This window comes from Bombina bombina, chromosome 1 (genome assembly GCF_027579735.1).
Source record: "Bombina bombina isolate aBomBom1 chromosome 1, aBomBom1.pri, whole genome shotgun sequence".
Classification (NCBI taxonomy): Eukaryota; Metazoa; Chordata; class Amphibia; order Anura; family Bombinatoridae; genus Bombina; species Bombina bombina.
In genome coordinates this window covers 233462289-233480942 of record NC_069499.1, presented here as the reverse complement: position 1 = coordinate 233480942, position 18654 = coordinate 233462289, and the positions used below count along the sequence as shown (strand labels likewise).

At 39.9% G+C, this 18654-nt stretch overlaps 1 protein-coding gene across 1 annotated transcript in view; it reads right to left on the bottom strand.

Annotated features, from left to right (window-relative positions):
* Positions 1–18654, bottom strand: part of INO80 (INO80 complex ATPase subunit) — a 396744-nt gene that overhangs the window by 23073 nt on the left and 355017 nt on the right. The window contains 1 exon segment of the mRNA XM_053711738.1: positions 18257–18416. Coding sequence (XP_053567713.1) covers positions 18257–18416 — 160 coding nt within the window.

Sequence of the window (18654 nt, the reverse complement as noted above, 5' to 3'; positions counted from 1 at the left end):
TATAAAAACTACTATAACACACTGAGCCACCATAAATCACCTCACAGTCTCAAAGCCCAAACTGCCTAAAAGAAACCCCAAACATGAAGGTTTAATAAAGTCCAATATTAAATAAGACAGCTTTTAGCTGTAACAAGTGCCAGCAATCTCCTTGCAAAAGAAAATTAAAATGGCACTTACCTGAAAGTGCTGTCCGGCAGCAGGACAGTTCCACCTGGTTTGAGAGGGTGCAGAACCTTGCATGGACCTGTGAAGAGAGAAAAACTGAGTAAACCTACTCAGGTTTTCTAGTTAGGGCAGCAGATTCTTGAGAAAACACAGTGAGGATTGTACCTCACAAGTTCTCAAGTGCTCAAAAGCCACCACTGCCCTACTGAAGAGACTAATGTGGACTAGGCTAGACCCCAGAAAAGAACAGAGTAAGCTTACTCTGCTAAAAAAAATCTTGATTGAAGAAAACTTCTCATCAGACACCTAAACTTCACCTCCGCCTTGCACTACAGGCAAAGAGAATGACTGGGGGATTGTGGGTAGGGGAGTGATATTTAACAGCTTTGCTGTGGTGCTCTTTGCCTCCTCCTGCTGGCCAGGAGTGATATTTCCAACAGTAATTGATGATAATCCGTGGACTCACCGTGTCATTAGAAAGAAAACATATCTAGGTAAGCGCAGGAAAAGCAATGCATTACTGGAAGCTAGCTGTTAATGCACACCTACAAATTTGATAATAGAAGAAAATTGGAACGTTGTTTAAAATCACATGCTCTATCAGAATCATTAAAGAAAAATGTAACTTAAAGGATTCCAAAACTTTAGTATTTTTTTCATCCAAATGACCATCAAGATCAAATGTAACATGTTTACATATACTCACATACCTATTTGTTCTCTGAAACAAAGGCCTAGATTACGAGTTGTGCGTTAGGGTTAAAAAGCAGCATTAAGAGGTCCTAACGCTGCTTTTTAACGCCCGCTGGTATTACGAGTCTTGCAGGTACAGGTGTACCGCTCACTTTTTTGGCCAGACTCGGAAATACCGCAAATCCACTTACGTCAATTGTGTATCCTATATTTTCAATGGGACTTGCATAGCGCCGGTAATACGAGTCTGACCAAAAGTGAGCGGTCAAGACTGGTACCGCAGTCTCCTGTCAAGACTGGTACCGCATTTAAAAGTCAGTAGTTAAGAGTTATACACTACAACGCCGTAGCACTGAACCCAAAATTTTTCTTTCGTGATTCAGATAGAGCATGAAATTTTAAGCAACTTTCTAATTTACTCCTATTATCAAATTTTCTTTATTCTCTCGATATCTTTATTTGAAATGCAAGAATGTAAGTTTAGATGCCGGACCATTTTTGGTGAACAACCTAGATTGTCCTTGCTGATTGGTGAATAAATTCATCCACCAATCTAAAACTGCTGTCCAGAGGTCTGAACCAAGAAAAAAACTTAGATGCCTTTTTTTCAAATAAAGATAGGAAGAGAATGAAGAAACATTGATAATAGGAGTAAATTAGAAAGTTGCTTAAAATTGCATGTTCTATCTGAATTACGAAAGAAAAAATTTGGGTTCAGTGTCCCTTTAACTAAAGTGCTAAAAAGTACACTAACACCCATTAAATACCTATTAACCCCTAAACCGAGGCCCCCCCACATTGCAAACACTAAAATAAATATTTTAACTCCTAATCTGCCAAACCGGACATCACCGCCACTATAAAAAACATATTAACCCCTAAACCGCTGCACTCCCGCATCGCAAACACTAGTTAAATATTATTAAGCCCTAATCTGCCGTTCCTAACATTGCCGCCACCTACCTACATTTATTAACCCCTAATCTGCCGCCCCCAACGTCACCGCCACTATATTAAATGTATTAACCCCCAAAACCTAAGTCGAACCCTAACCCCCCTAACTTAAATATAATTACAATAAATCTAAATAAAATTATCATTAGCTAAATAATTCCTATTTAAAACTAAATACTTACCTATAAAATAAACCCTAAGATAGCTACAATATAACTAATAGCTTTATTTTTATTTTACAGGCAACTTTGTATTTATTTTAACTAGGTACAATAGTTACTAAATAGTTATTAACTATTTAATAACTACCTAGCTAAAATAAATACAAATTTACCTGTAAAATAAAACATAACCTAAGTTACAATTAAATTAATTACCTAAATTAAAAACAATTAATCACAATTAAATAAAATTATCTAAGTACCGAAACCCCCCCCACTAAATTACAGAAAATAATAAACAAATTACAAGATTTTTAAACTAATTACACCTACTCTAATCCCCCTAACAAAATACAAAAAGCCCCCCAAAATAAAAAAAAAAAAACCCTACCCTACACTAAATTACAAATAGCCCTTAAAAGGGCCTTTTGCGGGGCCGTCTGGATGAAGACTTCTGCCCGTCTGGAGGACCACTTCTGCCCGGTTGGGTGAAGACGTCTCCCGGTAAGGTGATCTTCAAGGGGTTAGTCTTAGTTTTTTTTAAGGGGGGATTGGGTGGGTTTTAGAGTAGGGTTGGTTGTGTGGGTGGTGGGTTTTAATGTTGGGGGGTATTCATACTTTTTTTTGTTTACAGGTAAAAGAGCTGATTACTTTGGGGCAATGCCCCGCAAAAGGCCCTTTTAAGGGCTATTTGTAATTTAGTGTAGGGTAGGGCTTTTTTTTTATTTTGGGGTTTTTTTTTTATTTTGTTAGGGGGATTAGAGTAGGTGTAATTAGTTTAAAAATCTTGTAATTTGTTTATTATTTTCTTTAATTTAGTGTTTTTTTTCGTACTTTAGATAATTTTATTTAATTGTAATTAATTGTATTTAATTTAGGGAATTAATTTAATTATAGTGTAGTGTTAGGTGTAATTGTAACTTACGTTAGGTTTTATTTTACAGGTAAATTTGTATTTATTTTAACTAGGTAGTTATTAAATAGTTAATAACTATTTAATAACTATTCTACCTAGTTAAAATAAATACAAAGTTGCCTGTAAAATAAAAATAAACCCTAAGCTAGATACAATGTAACTATTAGTTATATTGTAGCTAGCTTAGGTTTTACTTTATAGGTAAGTATTTAGTTTTAAATAGGAATAATTTAGTTAATTATAGTAATTTTATTTAGATTTATTTAAATTATATTTAAGTTAGGGGGTGTTAGGCTTAGGTTTAGGGGTTAATAACTTTATTATAGTGGTGGCGACGTTGGGGACGGCAGATTAGGGGTTTATAAATGTAGGTAGGTTGCGGCGAAATAGGGGGTGGCAGATTAGGGGTTAATAAATAAAATGTAGGTGTCGGCAATGTTGGGGGCGGCAGATTAGGGGTTCATAAGTATAATGTAGGTGGTGGCGGTGTCCAGAGCGGCAGATTAGGGGTTAATAAATATAATGCAGGTGTCGGCGGTGTTGGGGGCGGCAGATTAGGGGTTAATAAATGTAAGATTAGGGGTGTTTAGACTCGGGGTTCATGTTAGGGTGTTAGGTGTAGACATAAATTTTATTTCCCCATAGGAATCAATGGGGCTGCGTTAGGAGCTTTACGCTGCTTTTTTGCAGGTGTTAGGTTTTTTTTCAGCCGGCTCTCCCCCATTGACTCCTATGGGGAAATCGTGCACGAGCACGTTTTACCAGCTCACCTCTAACGTAAGCAGTGCTGGTATTGAGGTGAGATGTGGAGCTAAATTTTGCTCTACACTCACGCCGGGTTTGTAAAAACCCGTAATACCAGCGCTGTCTGCAAGTGAGTGGTGAGCATAAACTGCTCGTTAGCACCGCACAGCCTCTAACGCAAAACTCGTAATCTAGGCGAAAGTTTCTAAACATGGGAAAAAGAAATTTTTATTTTCGGCAATTACGTCATAACAGCCAACCCTCAAATATGGGAGGCACACGATACAAACAGCGTACCAATAGTAACTACAATAATTGCATCTAATTAACTTGCGATGTCACCATGCACATGCACATATGTTTTTGTCTACCCGCGCATGCGCATATCCGTTCACTGACTCCACATTTAGCCATACAATGGTATGGGAATAACGCAAGCGCATGTGCATAGAAATCGTGCATGCGCATAGCGGCAAAAATCCGCCATGTTGATAACTGGGGTTATCGGTCTCGATTGGAGGATTAGAAATTATTGCCGGCGGTGGGTTCGGAATTCAATAAAATTTCAGATGAAGATTTCTCAAAAAGGGTAAAAATAAGAAGCGCAATGATAATTACAAAAAGTTCATATTTTTATTGATCTGGCTATTGGAAGTCACTTTTTTATGGGTTTTGTGGCCCTTCAAAGGGACAGTAAACACAATGTAATTACTGGATATTTGTGTTTTGTTGCTATAGAATAATAAATCAGCTACGTCAAAACGTTTTTAAAACAAATTAACATCCTATTTATTACAATTGTTTTTAAAAAAATTAAAAATGTAATGATTCAGCTAGAGCATATAGGACTAGATTAGAAGATAAGTGCAAAATATTGCTTCCGCAAAAGTGGTATCTGCGATCAACTTAGTAATACAAGCGCACGCAAATGTGTGCTGGTATAACAAGTGAGTTTTAATGGCTGGCTATTTATTGCGTGCCTGTAAACAGGTGAATTTGCCTGTTTGCATGGCAAGTGATAAATTAGCGCTCTTCTTGTATTCTGGCTTATAATGTTTAAAATTGTATGTTCTATCGGAATCATATCCCTTTAAACAACTTTCCAATTTACTTTACTTAATTTTGCTTCAATTTCTTGGCATCCTTTAGTAAAGGACCAGCAATGCACTAATGGGACCTAGTTGAACGCATTGATAAGCCAATGACAACAGTCATATATGTGCAGCCACCAATTAGCAGCTAGCTCCCAGCTCCTGAGCCTACCGAGGTATGCTTTTCAACAAAGGATACCACAAGAACAAATTAGATAATAGAAGTAAATTGAAACGCTGTTTAAAAGTGTTTGTCCTATTTGAGTCATAAAGAAAATTTTTGGGTTTCATGACAAACTCTATCAACAATTTGCCGTATTTGGAGGAGCCAATCTGGGTTTTAGTTCACAGACCACAACATAATGTTAGCATAAAAAGCATTGTTTTAAGGTTATCAGTTAAGGTCAATTTGGAAAAACATAATTTATGTAAGAACTTACCTGATAAATTCATTTCTTTCATATTAGCAAGAGTCCATGAGCTAGTGACGTATGGGATATACATTCCTACCAGGAGGGGCAAAGTTTCCCAAACCTCAAAATGCCTATAAATACACCCCTCACCACACCCACAAATCAGTTTAACGAATAGCCAATAAGTGGGGTGATAAGAAAAAAAGTGCGAAAGCATATAAAATAAGGAATTGGAATAATTGTGCTTTATACAAAAAAATCATAACCACCACAAAAAGGGTGGGCCTCATGGACTCTTGCTAATATGAAAGAAATGAATTTATCAGGTAAGTTCTTACATAAATTATGTTTTCTTTCATGTAATTAGCAAGAGTCCATGAGCTAGTGACGTATGGGATAATGACTACCCAAGATGTGGATCTTTCCACGCAAGAGTCACTAGAGAGGGAGGGATAAAATAAAGACAGCCAATTCCTGCTGAAAATAATCCACACCCAAAATAAAGTTTAATGAAAACATAAGCAGAAGATTCAAACTGAAACCGCTGCCTGAAGTACTTTTCTACCAAAAATTGCTTCAGAAGAAGAAAACACATCAAAATGGTAGAATTTAGTAAAAGTATGCAAAGAGGACCAAGTTGCTGCTTTGCAAATCTGATCAACCGAAGCTTCATTCCTAAACGCCCAGGAAGTAGAAACTGACCTAGTAGAATGAGCTGTAATCCTTTGAGGCGGAGTTTTACCCGACTCAACATAGGCAAGATGAATTAAAGATTTCAACCAAGATGCCAAAGAAATGGCAGAAGCTTTCTGGCCTTTTCTAGAACCGGAAAAGATAAAAAATAGACTAGAAGTCTTTCGGAAAGACTTAGTAGCTTCAACATAATATTTCAAAGCTCTAACAACATCCAAAGAATGCAACAATTTCTCCTTAGAAGTCTTAGGATTAGGACATAATGAAGGAACCACAATTTCTCTACTAATGTTGTTGGAATTCACAACCTTAGGTAAAAATTCAAAAGAAGTTCGCAACACCACCTTATCCTGATGAAAAATCAGAAAAGGAGACTCACAAGAAAGAGCAGATAATTCAGAGACTCTTCTGGCAGAAGAGATCGCCAAAAGGAACAAAACTTTCCAAGAAAGTAATTTAATGTCCAATGAATGCATGGGTTCAAAAGGAAGAGCTTGAAGAGCCCCCAGAACCAAATTCAAACTCCAAGGAAGAGAAATTGACTTTATGACAGGTTTTATACGAACCAAAGCTTGTACAAAACAATGAATATCAGGAAGATTAGCAATCTTTCTGTGAAAAAGAACAGAAAGAGCAGAGATTTGTCTTTCAAGGAACTTGCGGACAAACCTTTATCTAAACCATCCTGAAGAAACTGTAAAATTCTCGGAATTCTAAAAGAATGCCAGGAAAAATGATGAGAAAGACACCAAGAAATATAAGTCTTCCAGACTCTATAATATATCTCTCTAGATACAGATTTACGAGCCTGTAACATAGTATTAATCACAGAGTCAGAGAAACCTCTTTGACCAAGAATCAAGCGTTCAATCTCCATACCTTTAAATTTAAGGATTTGAGATCCTGATGGAAAAAAGGACCTTGCGACAGAAGGTCTGGTCTTAACGGAAGAGTCCACGGTTGGCAAGAGGCCATCCGGACAAGATCCGCATACCAAAACCTGTGAGGCCATGCTGGAGCTACCAGCAGGACAAACGAGCATTCCTTCAGAATCTTGGAGATTACTCTTGGAAGAAGAACTAGAGGCGGAAAGATATAGGCAGGATGATACTTCCAAGGAAGTGATAATGCATCCACTGCCTCCGCCTGAGGATCCCGGGATCTGGACAGATACCTGGGAAGTTTCTTGTTTAGATGAGAAGCCATCAGATCTATTTCTGGAAGTTCCCACATTTGAACAATCTGAAGAAATACCTCTGGGTGAAGAGACCATTCGCCCGGATGCAACGTTTGGCGACTGAGATAATCCGCTTCCCAATTGTCTATACCTGGGATATGAACCGCAGAGATTAGACAGGAGCTGGATTCCGCCCAAACCAGAATTCGAGATACTTCTTTCATAGCCAGAGGACTGTGAGTCCCCCCCTGATGATTGATGTATGCCACAGTTGTGACATTGTCTGTCTGAAAACAAATGAACGATTCTCTCTTCAGAAGAGGCCAAGACTGAAGAGCTCTGAAAATTGCACGGAGTTCCAAAATATTGATCGGTAATCTCACCTCCTGAGATTCCCAAACCCCTTGTGCCGTCAGAGACCCCCACACAGCTCCCCAACCTGTAAGACTTGCATCTGTTGAAATTACAGTCCAGGTTGGAAGAACAAAAGAAGCCCCCTGAACTAAACGATGGTGATCTGTCCACCACGTTAGAGAGTGTCGTACAATCGGTTTTAAAGATATTAATTGAGATATCTTTGTGTAATCCCTGCACCATTGGTTCAGCATACAGAGCTGAAGAGGTCGCATGTGAAAACGAGCAAAGGGGATCGCGTCCGATGCAGCAGTCATAAGACCTAAAATTTCCATGCAAAAGGCTACCGAAGGGAATGATTGTGACTGAAGGTTTCGACAAGCTGAAATCAATTTTAGACGTCTCTTGTCTGTCAAAGACAGAGTCATGGACACTGAATCTATCTGGAAACCCAAAAAGGTTACCCTTGTCTGAGGAATCAATTAACTTTTTAGTGAATTGATCCTCCAACCATGATCTTGAAGAAACAGCACAAGTCGATTCGTATGAGATTCTGCTAAAAGTGAAGACTGAGCAAGTACCAAGATATCGTCCAAATAAGGAAAAACCACAATACCCTGTTCTCTGATTACAGACAGAAGGGCACCGAGAACCTTTGTAAAAATTCTTGGAGCTGTTGCTAGGCCAAACGGCAGAGCCACAAACTGGTAATGCTTGTCCAGGAAAGAGAATCTCAGAAACTGATAGTGAGCTGGATGAATCTGAATATGCAGATATGCATCCTGTAAATCTATTGTAGACATATAATGCCCTTGCTGAACAAAAGGCAGGATAGTCCTTATAGTTACCATTTTGAATGTTGGTATCCTTACATAACGATTCAATATTTTTAGATCCAGAACTGGTCTGAAGGAATTCTCCTTCTTTGGTACAATGAAGAGATTCGAATAAAACCCCAGCCCCCGTTCCAGAACTGGAACTGGCATAATTACTCCAGCCAATTCTAGATCTGAAACACATTTCAGAAATGCTTGAGCTTTCGCTGGGTTTACTGGGACACGGGAAAGAAAAAATCTCTTTGCAGGAGGTCTTATCTTGAAACCAATTCTGTACCCTTCTGAAACAATGTTCTGAATCCAAAGATTGTGAACAGAATTGATCCAAATTTCTTTGAAAAAACGTAATCTGCCCCCTACCAGCTGAGCTGGAATGAGGGCCGCACCTTCATGTGGACTTAGAAGCTGGCTTTGCTTTTCTAGAAGGCTTGGATTTATTCCAGACTGGAGATGGTTTCCAAACTGAAACTGCTCCTGAGGATGAAGGATCAGGCTTTTGTTCTTTGTTGAAACGAAAGGAACGAAAACGATTATTAGCCCTGTTTTTACCCTTAGATTTTTTATCCTGCGGTAAAAAAGTTCCTTTCCCACCAGTAACAGTTGAGATAATAGAATCCAACTGAGAACCAAATAATTTATTACCCTGGAAAGAAAGGGAAAGTAGAGTCGATTTAGAAGACATATCAGCATTCCAAGTTTTAAGCCATAAAGCTCTTCTAGCTAAAATAGCTAGAGACATAAACCTGACATCAACTCTGATAATATCAAAAATGGCATCACAGATAATATTATTAGCATGTTGAAGCAGAATAATAATGTTATGAGAATCATGATCTGTTACTTGTTGCGCTAAAGTTTCCAACCAAAAAGTTGAAGCTGCAGCAACATCCGCCAAAGATATAGCAGGTCTAAGAAGATTACCTGAACACAAATAAGCTTTTCTTAGAAAGGATTCAATTTTCCTATCTAGAGGATCCTTAAAGGAAGTACCATCTGCCGTAGGAATAGTAGTACGTTTAGCAAGGGTAGAAATAGCCCCATCAACTTTAGGGATTTTGTCCCAAAACTCTAATCTGTCGGACGGCACAGGATATAATTGCTTAAAACGTTTAGAAGGAGTAAATGAATTACCCAAATTATTCCATTCTCTGGAAATTACTTCAGAAATAGCACCTGGAACAGGAAAAACTTCTGGAATAACTACAGGAGATTTAAAGACCTTGTCTAAACGTTTAGATTTAGTATCAAGAGGACCAGAATCCTCAATTTCTAAAGCAATTAGGACTTCTTTAAGTAAATAACGAATAAATTCCATTTTAAATAAATATGAAGATTTATCAGCATCAACCTCTGAGACAGAGTCCTCTGAACCAGAAGAATCATTAGAATCAGAATGATGATGTTCATTTAAAAATTCATCTGGATAAAGAGAAGTTTTAAAAGATTTTTTATATTTACTAGAAGGAGGAATAACAGACATAGCCTTCTTAATGGATTCAGAAACAAAATCTCTTATGTTATCAGGAACACTCTGAACATTAGATGTTGAGGGAACTGCAACAGGTAATGGTACTTTACTAAAGGAAATATTTTCTGCATTAACAAGTTTGTCATGACATTTAATACAAACAACAGCTGGAGGAACAACTACCAAAAGTTTACAGCAGATACACTTAGCTTTGGTAGTTCCAGCACCAGGCAGCGATTTTCCTGAAGTTTCTTCTGACTCAGATGCAACGTGAGACATCTTGCAATATGTAAGAGAGAAAAAACAACATATAAAGCAAAATTGATCAAATTCCTTAAATGACAGTTTCAGGAATGGGAAAAAATGCCAAAGAACAAGCTTCTAGCAACCAGAAGCAATGAAAAATGAGACTTAAATAATGTGGAGACAAAAGTGACGCCAAATTTTTTTAGCGCCAAATAAGACGCACACATTATTTGGCGCCTAAATGCTTTTGGCGCCAAAAATGACGCCACATCCGGAACGCTGACATTTTTGGCGCAAAAGAAAGTCAAAAAAATGACGCAACTTCCGGCGACACGTATGACACCGGAAACGGAAAAGATTTTTTGCGCCAAAAAAGTCCGCGCCAAGAATGACGCAATAAAATGAAGCATTTTCAGCCCCCGCGAGCCTAACAGCCCACAGGGAAAAAGTCAAATTTTAAGGTAAGAAAAAATGATTGATTCAAATGCATTATCCCAAATATGAAACTGACTGTCTGAAAAAAACATAATTTATGCTTACCTGATAAATTCCTTTCTTCTGTTGTGTGATCAGTCCACGGGTCATCATTACTTCTGGGATATAACTCCTCCCCAACAGGAAATGCAAGAGGATTCACCCAGCAGAGCTGCATATAGCTCCTCCCCTCTACGTCAGTCCCAGTCATTCGACCAAGAATCAACGAGAAAGGAGTAACCAAGGGTGAAGTGGTGACTGGAGTATAATTTAAAAGATATTTACCTGCCTTAAAACAGGGCGGGCCGTGGACTGATCACACAACAGAAGAAAGGAATTTATCAGGTAAGCATAAATTATGTTTTCTTCTGTTATGTGTGATCAGTCCACGGGTCATCATTACTTCTGGGATACCAATACCAAAGCAAAAGTACACGGATGACGGGAGGGATAGGCAGGCTCATTATACAGAAGGAACCACTGCCTGAAGAACCTTTCTCCCAAAAATAGCCTCCGAAGAAGCAAAAGTGTCAAATTTGTAAAATTTGGAAAAAGTATGAAGCGAAGACCAAGTTGCAGCCTTGCAAATCTGTTCAACAGAGGCCTCATTCTTAAAGGCCCAAGTGGAAGCCACAGCTCTAGTGGAGTGAGCTGTAATTCTTTCAGGAGGCTGCTGTCCAGCAGTCTCATAGGCTAAACGTATTATGCTACGAAGCCAAAAAGAGAGAGAGGTAGCAGAAGCTTTTTGACCTCTCCTCTGTCCAGAGTAAACGACAAACAAGGAAGAAGTTTGGCGAAAATCTTTAGTTGCCTGCAAGTAGAACTTGAGGGCACGAACTACATCCAGATTGTGTAAAAGACGTTCCTTCTTTGAAGAAGGATTTGGACACAAGGATGGGACAACAATCTCTTGATTGATGTTCCTGTTAGTGACTACCTTAGGTAAGAACCCAGGTTTAGTACGCAGAACTACCTTGTCTGAGTGAAAAATCAGATAAGGGGAATCACAATGTAAGGCTGATAACTCAGAGACTCTTCGAGCCGAGGAAATAGCCATTAAAAACAGAACTTTCCAAGATAACATTTTTATATCAATGGAATGAAGGGGTTCAAACGGAACACCCTGTAAAACGTTAAGAACTAAGTTTAAACTCCATGGTGGAGCAACAGCTTTAAACACAGGCTTGATCCTAGCTAAAGCCTGACAAAAGGACTGGACGTCTGGATTTTCTGACAGACGTCTGTGTAACAAGATGGACAGAGCTGAAATCTGTCCCTTTAATGAACTAGCTGATAAACCCTTTTCTAAACCTTCTTGTAGAAAAGACAATATCCTAGCGATCCTAACCTTACTCCAGGAGTAACCTTTGGATTCGCACCAGTATAGGTATTTCCGCCATATTTTATGGTAAATCCTTCTGGTAACAGGCTTCCTAGCCTGAATCAGGGTATCAATAACCGACTCAGAAAAACCACGTTTTGATAAAATCAAGCGTTCAATTTCCAAGCAGTCAGCTTCAGAGAAGTTAGATTTTGATGTTTGAATGGACCCTGTATCAGAAGGTCCTGTCTTAGAGGTAGAGACCAAGGCGGACAGGATGACATGTCCACTAGATCTGCATACCAAGTCCTGCGTGGCCAAGCAGGTGCTATTAGAATTACTGATGCTCTCTCCTGTTTGATTTTGGCAATCAATCGAGGAAGCAGCGGGAAGGGTGGAAACACATAAGCCATCCTGAATTTCCAAGGTGCTGTCAAAGCATCTATCAGAACTGCTCCCGGATCCCTGGATCTGGACCCGTAGCGAGGAAGTTTGGCGTTCTGGCGAGACGCCATGAGATCTATCTCTGGTTTGCCCCAACGTCGAAGTATTTGGGCAAAGACCTCCGGATGAAGTTCCCACTCCCCCGGATGAAAAGTCTGGCGACTCAAGAAATCCGCCTCCCAGTTCTCCACTCCCGGGATGTGGATTGCTGACAGGTGGCAAGAGTGAGACTCTGCCCAGCGAATTATCTTTGATACTTCCATCATTGCTAGGGAGCTTCTTGTCCCTCCCTGATGGTTGATGTAAGCTACAGTCGTGATGTTGTCCGACTGAAACCTGATGAACCCCCGAGTTGTTAACTGGGGCCAAGCCAGAAGGGCATTGAGAACTGCTCTCAATTCCAGAATGTTTATTGGTAGGAGACTCTCCTCCTGATTCCATAGTCCCTGAGCCTTCAGAGAATTCCAGACAGCGCCCCAACCTAGTAGGCTGGCGTCTGTTGTTACAATTGTCCAGTCTGGCCTGCTGAATGGCATCCCCCTGGACAGGTGTGGCCGATAAAGCCACCATAGAAGAGAATTTCTGGTCTCTTGATTCAGATTCAGAGTAGGGGACAAATCTGAGTAATCCCCATTCCACTGACTTAGCATGCATAATTGCAGCGGTCTGAGGTGTAGGCGTGCAAAAGGTACTATGTCCATTGCCGCTACCATTAAGCCGATCACCTCCATGCATTGAGCTACTGACGGGTGTTGAATGGAATGAAGGACGCGGCATGCATTTTGAAGTCTTGTTAACCTGTCTTCTGTCAGGTAAATCTTCATTTCTACAGAATCTATAAGAGTCCCCAAGAATGGAACTCTTGTGAGAGGAAAGAGAGAACTCTTCTTTTCGTTCACTTTCCATCCATGCGACCTTAGAAATGCCAGAACTAACTCTGTATGAGACTTGGCAGTTTGAAAGCTTGTATTAGAATGTCGTCTAGGTACGGAGCTACCGAAATCCCTCGCGGTCTTAGTACCGCTAGAAGGGCACCCAGAACCTTTGTGAAGATTCTTGGAGCCGTAGCCAATCCGAATGGAAGAGCTACAAACTGGTAGTGCCTGTCTAAGAAGGCAAACCTTAGATACCGGTGATGATCTTTGTGGATCGGTATGTGAAGGTAAGCATCCTTTAAATCCACTGTGGTCATGTACTGACCCTCTTGGATCATGGGTAAGATTGTCCGAATAGTTTCCATTTTGAACGATGGAACTCTTAGGAATTTGTTTAGAGTCTTTAAATCTAAGATTGGCCTGAAAGTTCCCTCTTTTTTGGGAACCACAAACAGGTTTGAGTAGAACCCTTGTCCTTGTTCCGACCACGGAACCGGATGGATCACTCCCATTGTTAACAGATCTTGTACGCAGCGTAGAAACGCTTCTTTCTTTATCTGGTTTGTTGACAACCTTGACAGATGAAATCTCCCTCTTGGGGGAGATAATTTGAAGTCTAGAAGGTATCCCTGAGATATGATCTCTAGTGCCCAGGGATCCTGAACATCTCTTGCCCAGGCCTGGGCGAAGAGAGAGAGTCTGCCCCCTACTAGATCCGGTCCCGGATCGGGGGCTCTCGGTTCATGCTGTCTTTGGGGCAGCAGCAGGTTTCCTGGCCTGCTTGCTTTTGTTCCAGGACTGGTTAGGCTTCCAGCCTTGCCTGTAACGAGCAACAGCTCCTTCCTGTTTTGGTGCAGTGGAGGTTGATGCTGCTCCTGTCTTGAAATTCCGAAAGGGACGAAAATTAGACTGTCTAGCCTTAGCTTTGGCCTTGTCTTGAGGTAGGGCGTGGCCCTTACCTCCCGTAATGTCAGCGATAATTTCTTTCAAACCGGGCCCGAATAAGGACTGCCCCTTGAAAGGTATATTAAGTAATTTGGACTTAGAAGTAACATCAGCTGACCAGGATTTTAGCCACAGTGCCCTGCGTGCCTGTATGGCGAATCCTGAGTTCTTAGCCGTAAGTTTGGTTAAATGTACTACGGCCTCCGAAATGAAAGAATTAGCTAGTTTAAGGACTCTAAGCCTGTCCGTAATGTCGTCTAGCGTAGAGGAACTAAGGTTCTCTTCAAGCGACTCAATCCAAAATGCTGCCGCAGCCGTAATCGGCGCGATACATGCAAGGGGTTGTAATATAAAACCTTGTTGAACAAACATTTTCTTAAGGTAACCCTCTAATTTTTTATCCATTGGATCTGAGAAAGCACAGCTATCCTCCACCGGGATAGTGGTACGCTTAGCTAAAGTAGAAACTGCTCCCTCCACCTTGGGGACCGTTTGCCATAAGTCCCGAGTGGTGGCGTCTATTGGAAACATCTTTCTAAATATTGGAGGGGGTGAGAACGGCACACCGGGTCTATCCCACTCCTTAGTAACAATTTCAGTTAGTCTCTTAGGTATAGGAAAAACGTCAGTACTCGCCGGTACCGCAAAGTATTTATCCAACCTACACAGTTTCTCTGGTATTGCAACGGTGTTACAATCGTTGAGAGCTGCTAAGACCTCCCCTAGTAGTACACGGAGGTTCTCCAATTTAAATTTAAAATTTGAAATATCTGAGTCCAATCTGTTTGGATCAGAACCGTCACCCACAGAATGAAGCTCTCCGTCCTCATGCTCTGCGAGCTGTGACGCAGTATCAGACATGGCCCTAGCATTGTCAGCGCACTCTGTTCTCACCCCAGAGTGATCACGCTTGCCTCTTAGTTCTGGTAATTTAGACAAAACTTCAGTCATAACAGTAGCCATATCTTGTAATGTTATCTGTAATGGCCGCCCAGATGTACTAGGCGCCAAAATATCACGCACCTCCCGGGCGGGAGATGCAGGTACTGTCGCGTGAGGCGAGTTAGTCGGCATAACTCTCCCCTCGCTGTTTGGTGAAATTTGTTCACATTGTACAGATTGACTTTTATTTAAAGTAGCATCAATACAGTTAGTACATAAATTTCTATTGGGCTCCACCTTGGCATTGGAACAAATGACACAGATATCTTCCTCTGAGTCAGACATGTTTAACACACTAGCAAAAAAACTTACAACTTGGTTATAATCTTTTTTAGCCAAAAAAACGCACTGTGCCTCAAAGAGGTACTAACGATTAAATGACAGTTGAAATAATGAACTGAAAAAACAGTTATAGCATCAAACTTTAAAACCACACAACTTTTAGCAAAGGTTTGTTCCCATTAGTAAAAAACAACACTAATTAAATTTGTACATAAGAAAACAAAACAACGTTTTTTATTCACAGTCACTATAAGAATTCTCACAGCTCTGCTGAGAGAATTTACCTCCCTTCAAAGAAGTTTGAAGACCCCTGAGATCTGTCAGAGATGAACCGGATCATGTAGGAATATAAAAGTAGCTGACTGGAATTTTTTGATGCGTAGCAAAGAGCGCCAAAAACGGCCCCTCCCTCTCCCACACAGCAGTGAAGAGAAACGAAACTATCACAATTAAAGCAAAAACTGCCAAGTGGAAAATAATGCCCAAATATTTATTCACACAGTACCTCAGCAATGTAAACGATTCTACATTCCAGCAAAAACGTTTAACATGAGAATAGTTATTAAAAGGATTAGTGACCTTTAACACAGTAGTTCCGGTGAAATACCATCCCCAGAATACTGAAGTGTATACATACATGTCATTTTAACGGTATGGCAGGCTTTTCTCATCAATTCCATTCAGAAAATAAAAACTGCCACATACCTCAATGCAGATTCATCTGCCCGCTGTCCCCTGATCTGAAGCCTTTACCTCCCTCAGATGGTCGAGAACAGCAATATGATCTTAACGACTCCGGTTAAAATCATAGTAAAAAATCTCTGTCAGATTCTTCCTCAAACTCTGCCAGAGAAGTAATAACACGCTCCGGTGCTATTTTAAAATAACAAACTTTTGATTGAAGTCATAAAAACTAAGTATAATCACCATAGTCCTCTCACACATCCTATCTAGTCGTTGGGTGCAAGAGAATGACTGGGACTGACGTAGAGGGGAGGAGCTATATGCAGCTCTGCTGGGTGAATCCTCTTGCATTTCCTGTTGGGGAGGAGTTATATCCCAGAAGTAATGATGACCCGTGGACTGATCACACATAACAGAAGAAAGGAATGTTGAACATCCTGAGTCAAGGCAAATAAATGTTTGAATACATATATTTAGAACTTTATAAAAAAGTGCCCAACCATAGCTTTAGAGTGTCACAGAAAATAAGACTTACTTACCCCAGGACACTCATCTACATGTTTGTAGAAAGCCAAACCAGTACTGAAACGAAAATCAGCAGAGGTTATGGTATATATATATATAAGAGTATATCGTCGATCTGAAAAGGGAGGTAAGAGATGAATCTCTACGACCGATAACAGAGAACCTATGAAATAGACCCCGTAGAAGGAGATCATTGAATTCAAACAGGCAATACTCTCTTCACATCCCTCTAACATTCACTGCACGCTGAGAGGAAAACCGGGCTCCAACATGCGCATATCAACGTAGAATCTAGCACAAACTTACTTCACCACCTCCATAGGAGGCAAAGTTTGTAAAACTGATTTGTGGGTGTGGTGAGGGGTGTATTTATAGGCATTTTGAGGTTTGGGAAACTTTGCCCCTCCTGGTAGGAATGTATATGTCAGGAACCAAGCCTCCAGATTAAAAAGAAAAGGTCTGGGAGGCATTCTGCTAAGAAGGGCTATGTGGGGATTTGAACCTGTGGCTCTGTGGTTACTATTCCTGTTTGCTTGCAAGTCAGTTTGCTTGTGTGTTGAGCCACAGCCAGTTCTAGTAATAGCAAGGAACTTAAAAGATCTGATAAATAACTATTTGCCTTACTTGTTATTACACCTGTGCAAAACACAGGTGTTCTCAATTCTGGAATTAATCAGAACCAACCCTGTGCAAAGCCTCCCTATTTAAGGATGGCTTTTAGTCTGCATTTGTGTCTTCACATTGGATCTGTTTTGTCAAGTCAGAACCTGTTTCCTGTATTTCTTTGGAGAAAAGATTTCCTTTGCACCTGTTTACAAGGTATTACCAGGAGAAAGCCTTTACCTTTAAACCTGTTACCAATCTACAAGTTTGTTTCCTGCTTTATGAAATTCCTGCACTTGGCCATTGCCAGGAGAAGGATTTCCTTTGCACCTGTTTATAAGGTATTACCAGGAGAAAGCCTTTACCTTTAAACCTGTTACCAATCTTCAAGTTTGTTTCCTGCCTTGTGCATTTCCTGCACTCAGCAATTACAAGGAGAGAGACTTTACCTTTAAACCTGTTACCAGTTTGCAAGTTGTTTCCTGCATTGTGCAATTCCTGCACTCAGCAATTACAAGGAGAGACACTTTACCTTTAAACCTGTTACCAGTTTGCAAGTTGTTTTCTGCCTTGTGCAAATCTTACATTTCAGTTATTACCAAGAGAAAGACTTTCCTTTTTGAATCTGCATCTCTGCTTACTAGTTTTCTTTATTTTCACTCCTGCTGTATGTGGTCTTAACATACCTGAGTAGCATATTTAAATATTCTGCAAGTATTTGCTTAAACAAAGTATTTTGTTATTTAAATAAATTTGTTTTCATTTTCAATCAGTATGGCTTCTACTAACCTTCCTTTAAAGCAACTGTTCCAGACAATGAGGCTCTCACATGATATCCTGAGACAGAACATGACAGTATATCCCATACGACACTAGCTCATGGACTCTTGCTAATTACATGAAAGAAATGTATGTAGCAGAGTTAGCCTTGAAAAGTCATCAAAGTGCATTTCAAGTTCTCCAAACTATAATCTCCAATTTTCAGAGCTAAATGACATGAAAAATGGACAAATAAATAATGAAAGTATATTGTAAAGTTGTTGCATTACGCATAACTAAATATTCTACATAAAAATCTTAAGGTGTTTACTGTCCCTTTAATAGTTGAAAGGCAACTACAACTAACAATATTCTACTACTGTTTAATGGTGGACTTGGTGTGTGTGTTTGTTAGTCCACTAGTCCCAGCTATTAAGAAATTGTAGCAGATAAGTAAGGTGTATAATGAATAGTCTGGAACCACTGACCGTTTAGAGTGTCTGACACTGAACCAGAGATGGATGCAGGTGAATTGGTGCCCCTAGACTGATGCGCTGATGAGGAGGGATCATCCACAATAACCAGCATGTCATTACTGCTTTCATCTGGAGCAATGGATCCTGTGTGCAGCTCACTGCTCATGGATATCTGCTAACACAAAGACTAAATGACACAACAGTATAGGCAGGGAGGGAATAGTGCTGTAGTAATGAATTAGAGAGTACAAATTAACGTCAATTGCTTTATTGTACTATACGATCTTACCTAGCAGACACCGGTATAACGTATGCTCATTTTCATTAAAATATTACCAGCTACGTAATATATATATAGCCCTAATGAACAGAATCAAAGTTTTTGGGAAAATCTAAAAACAAAAATGTTA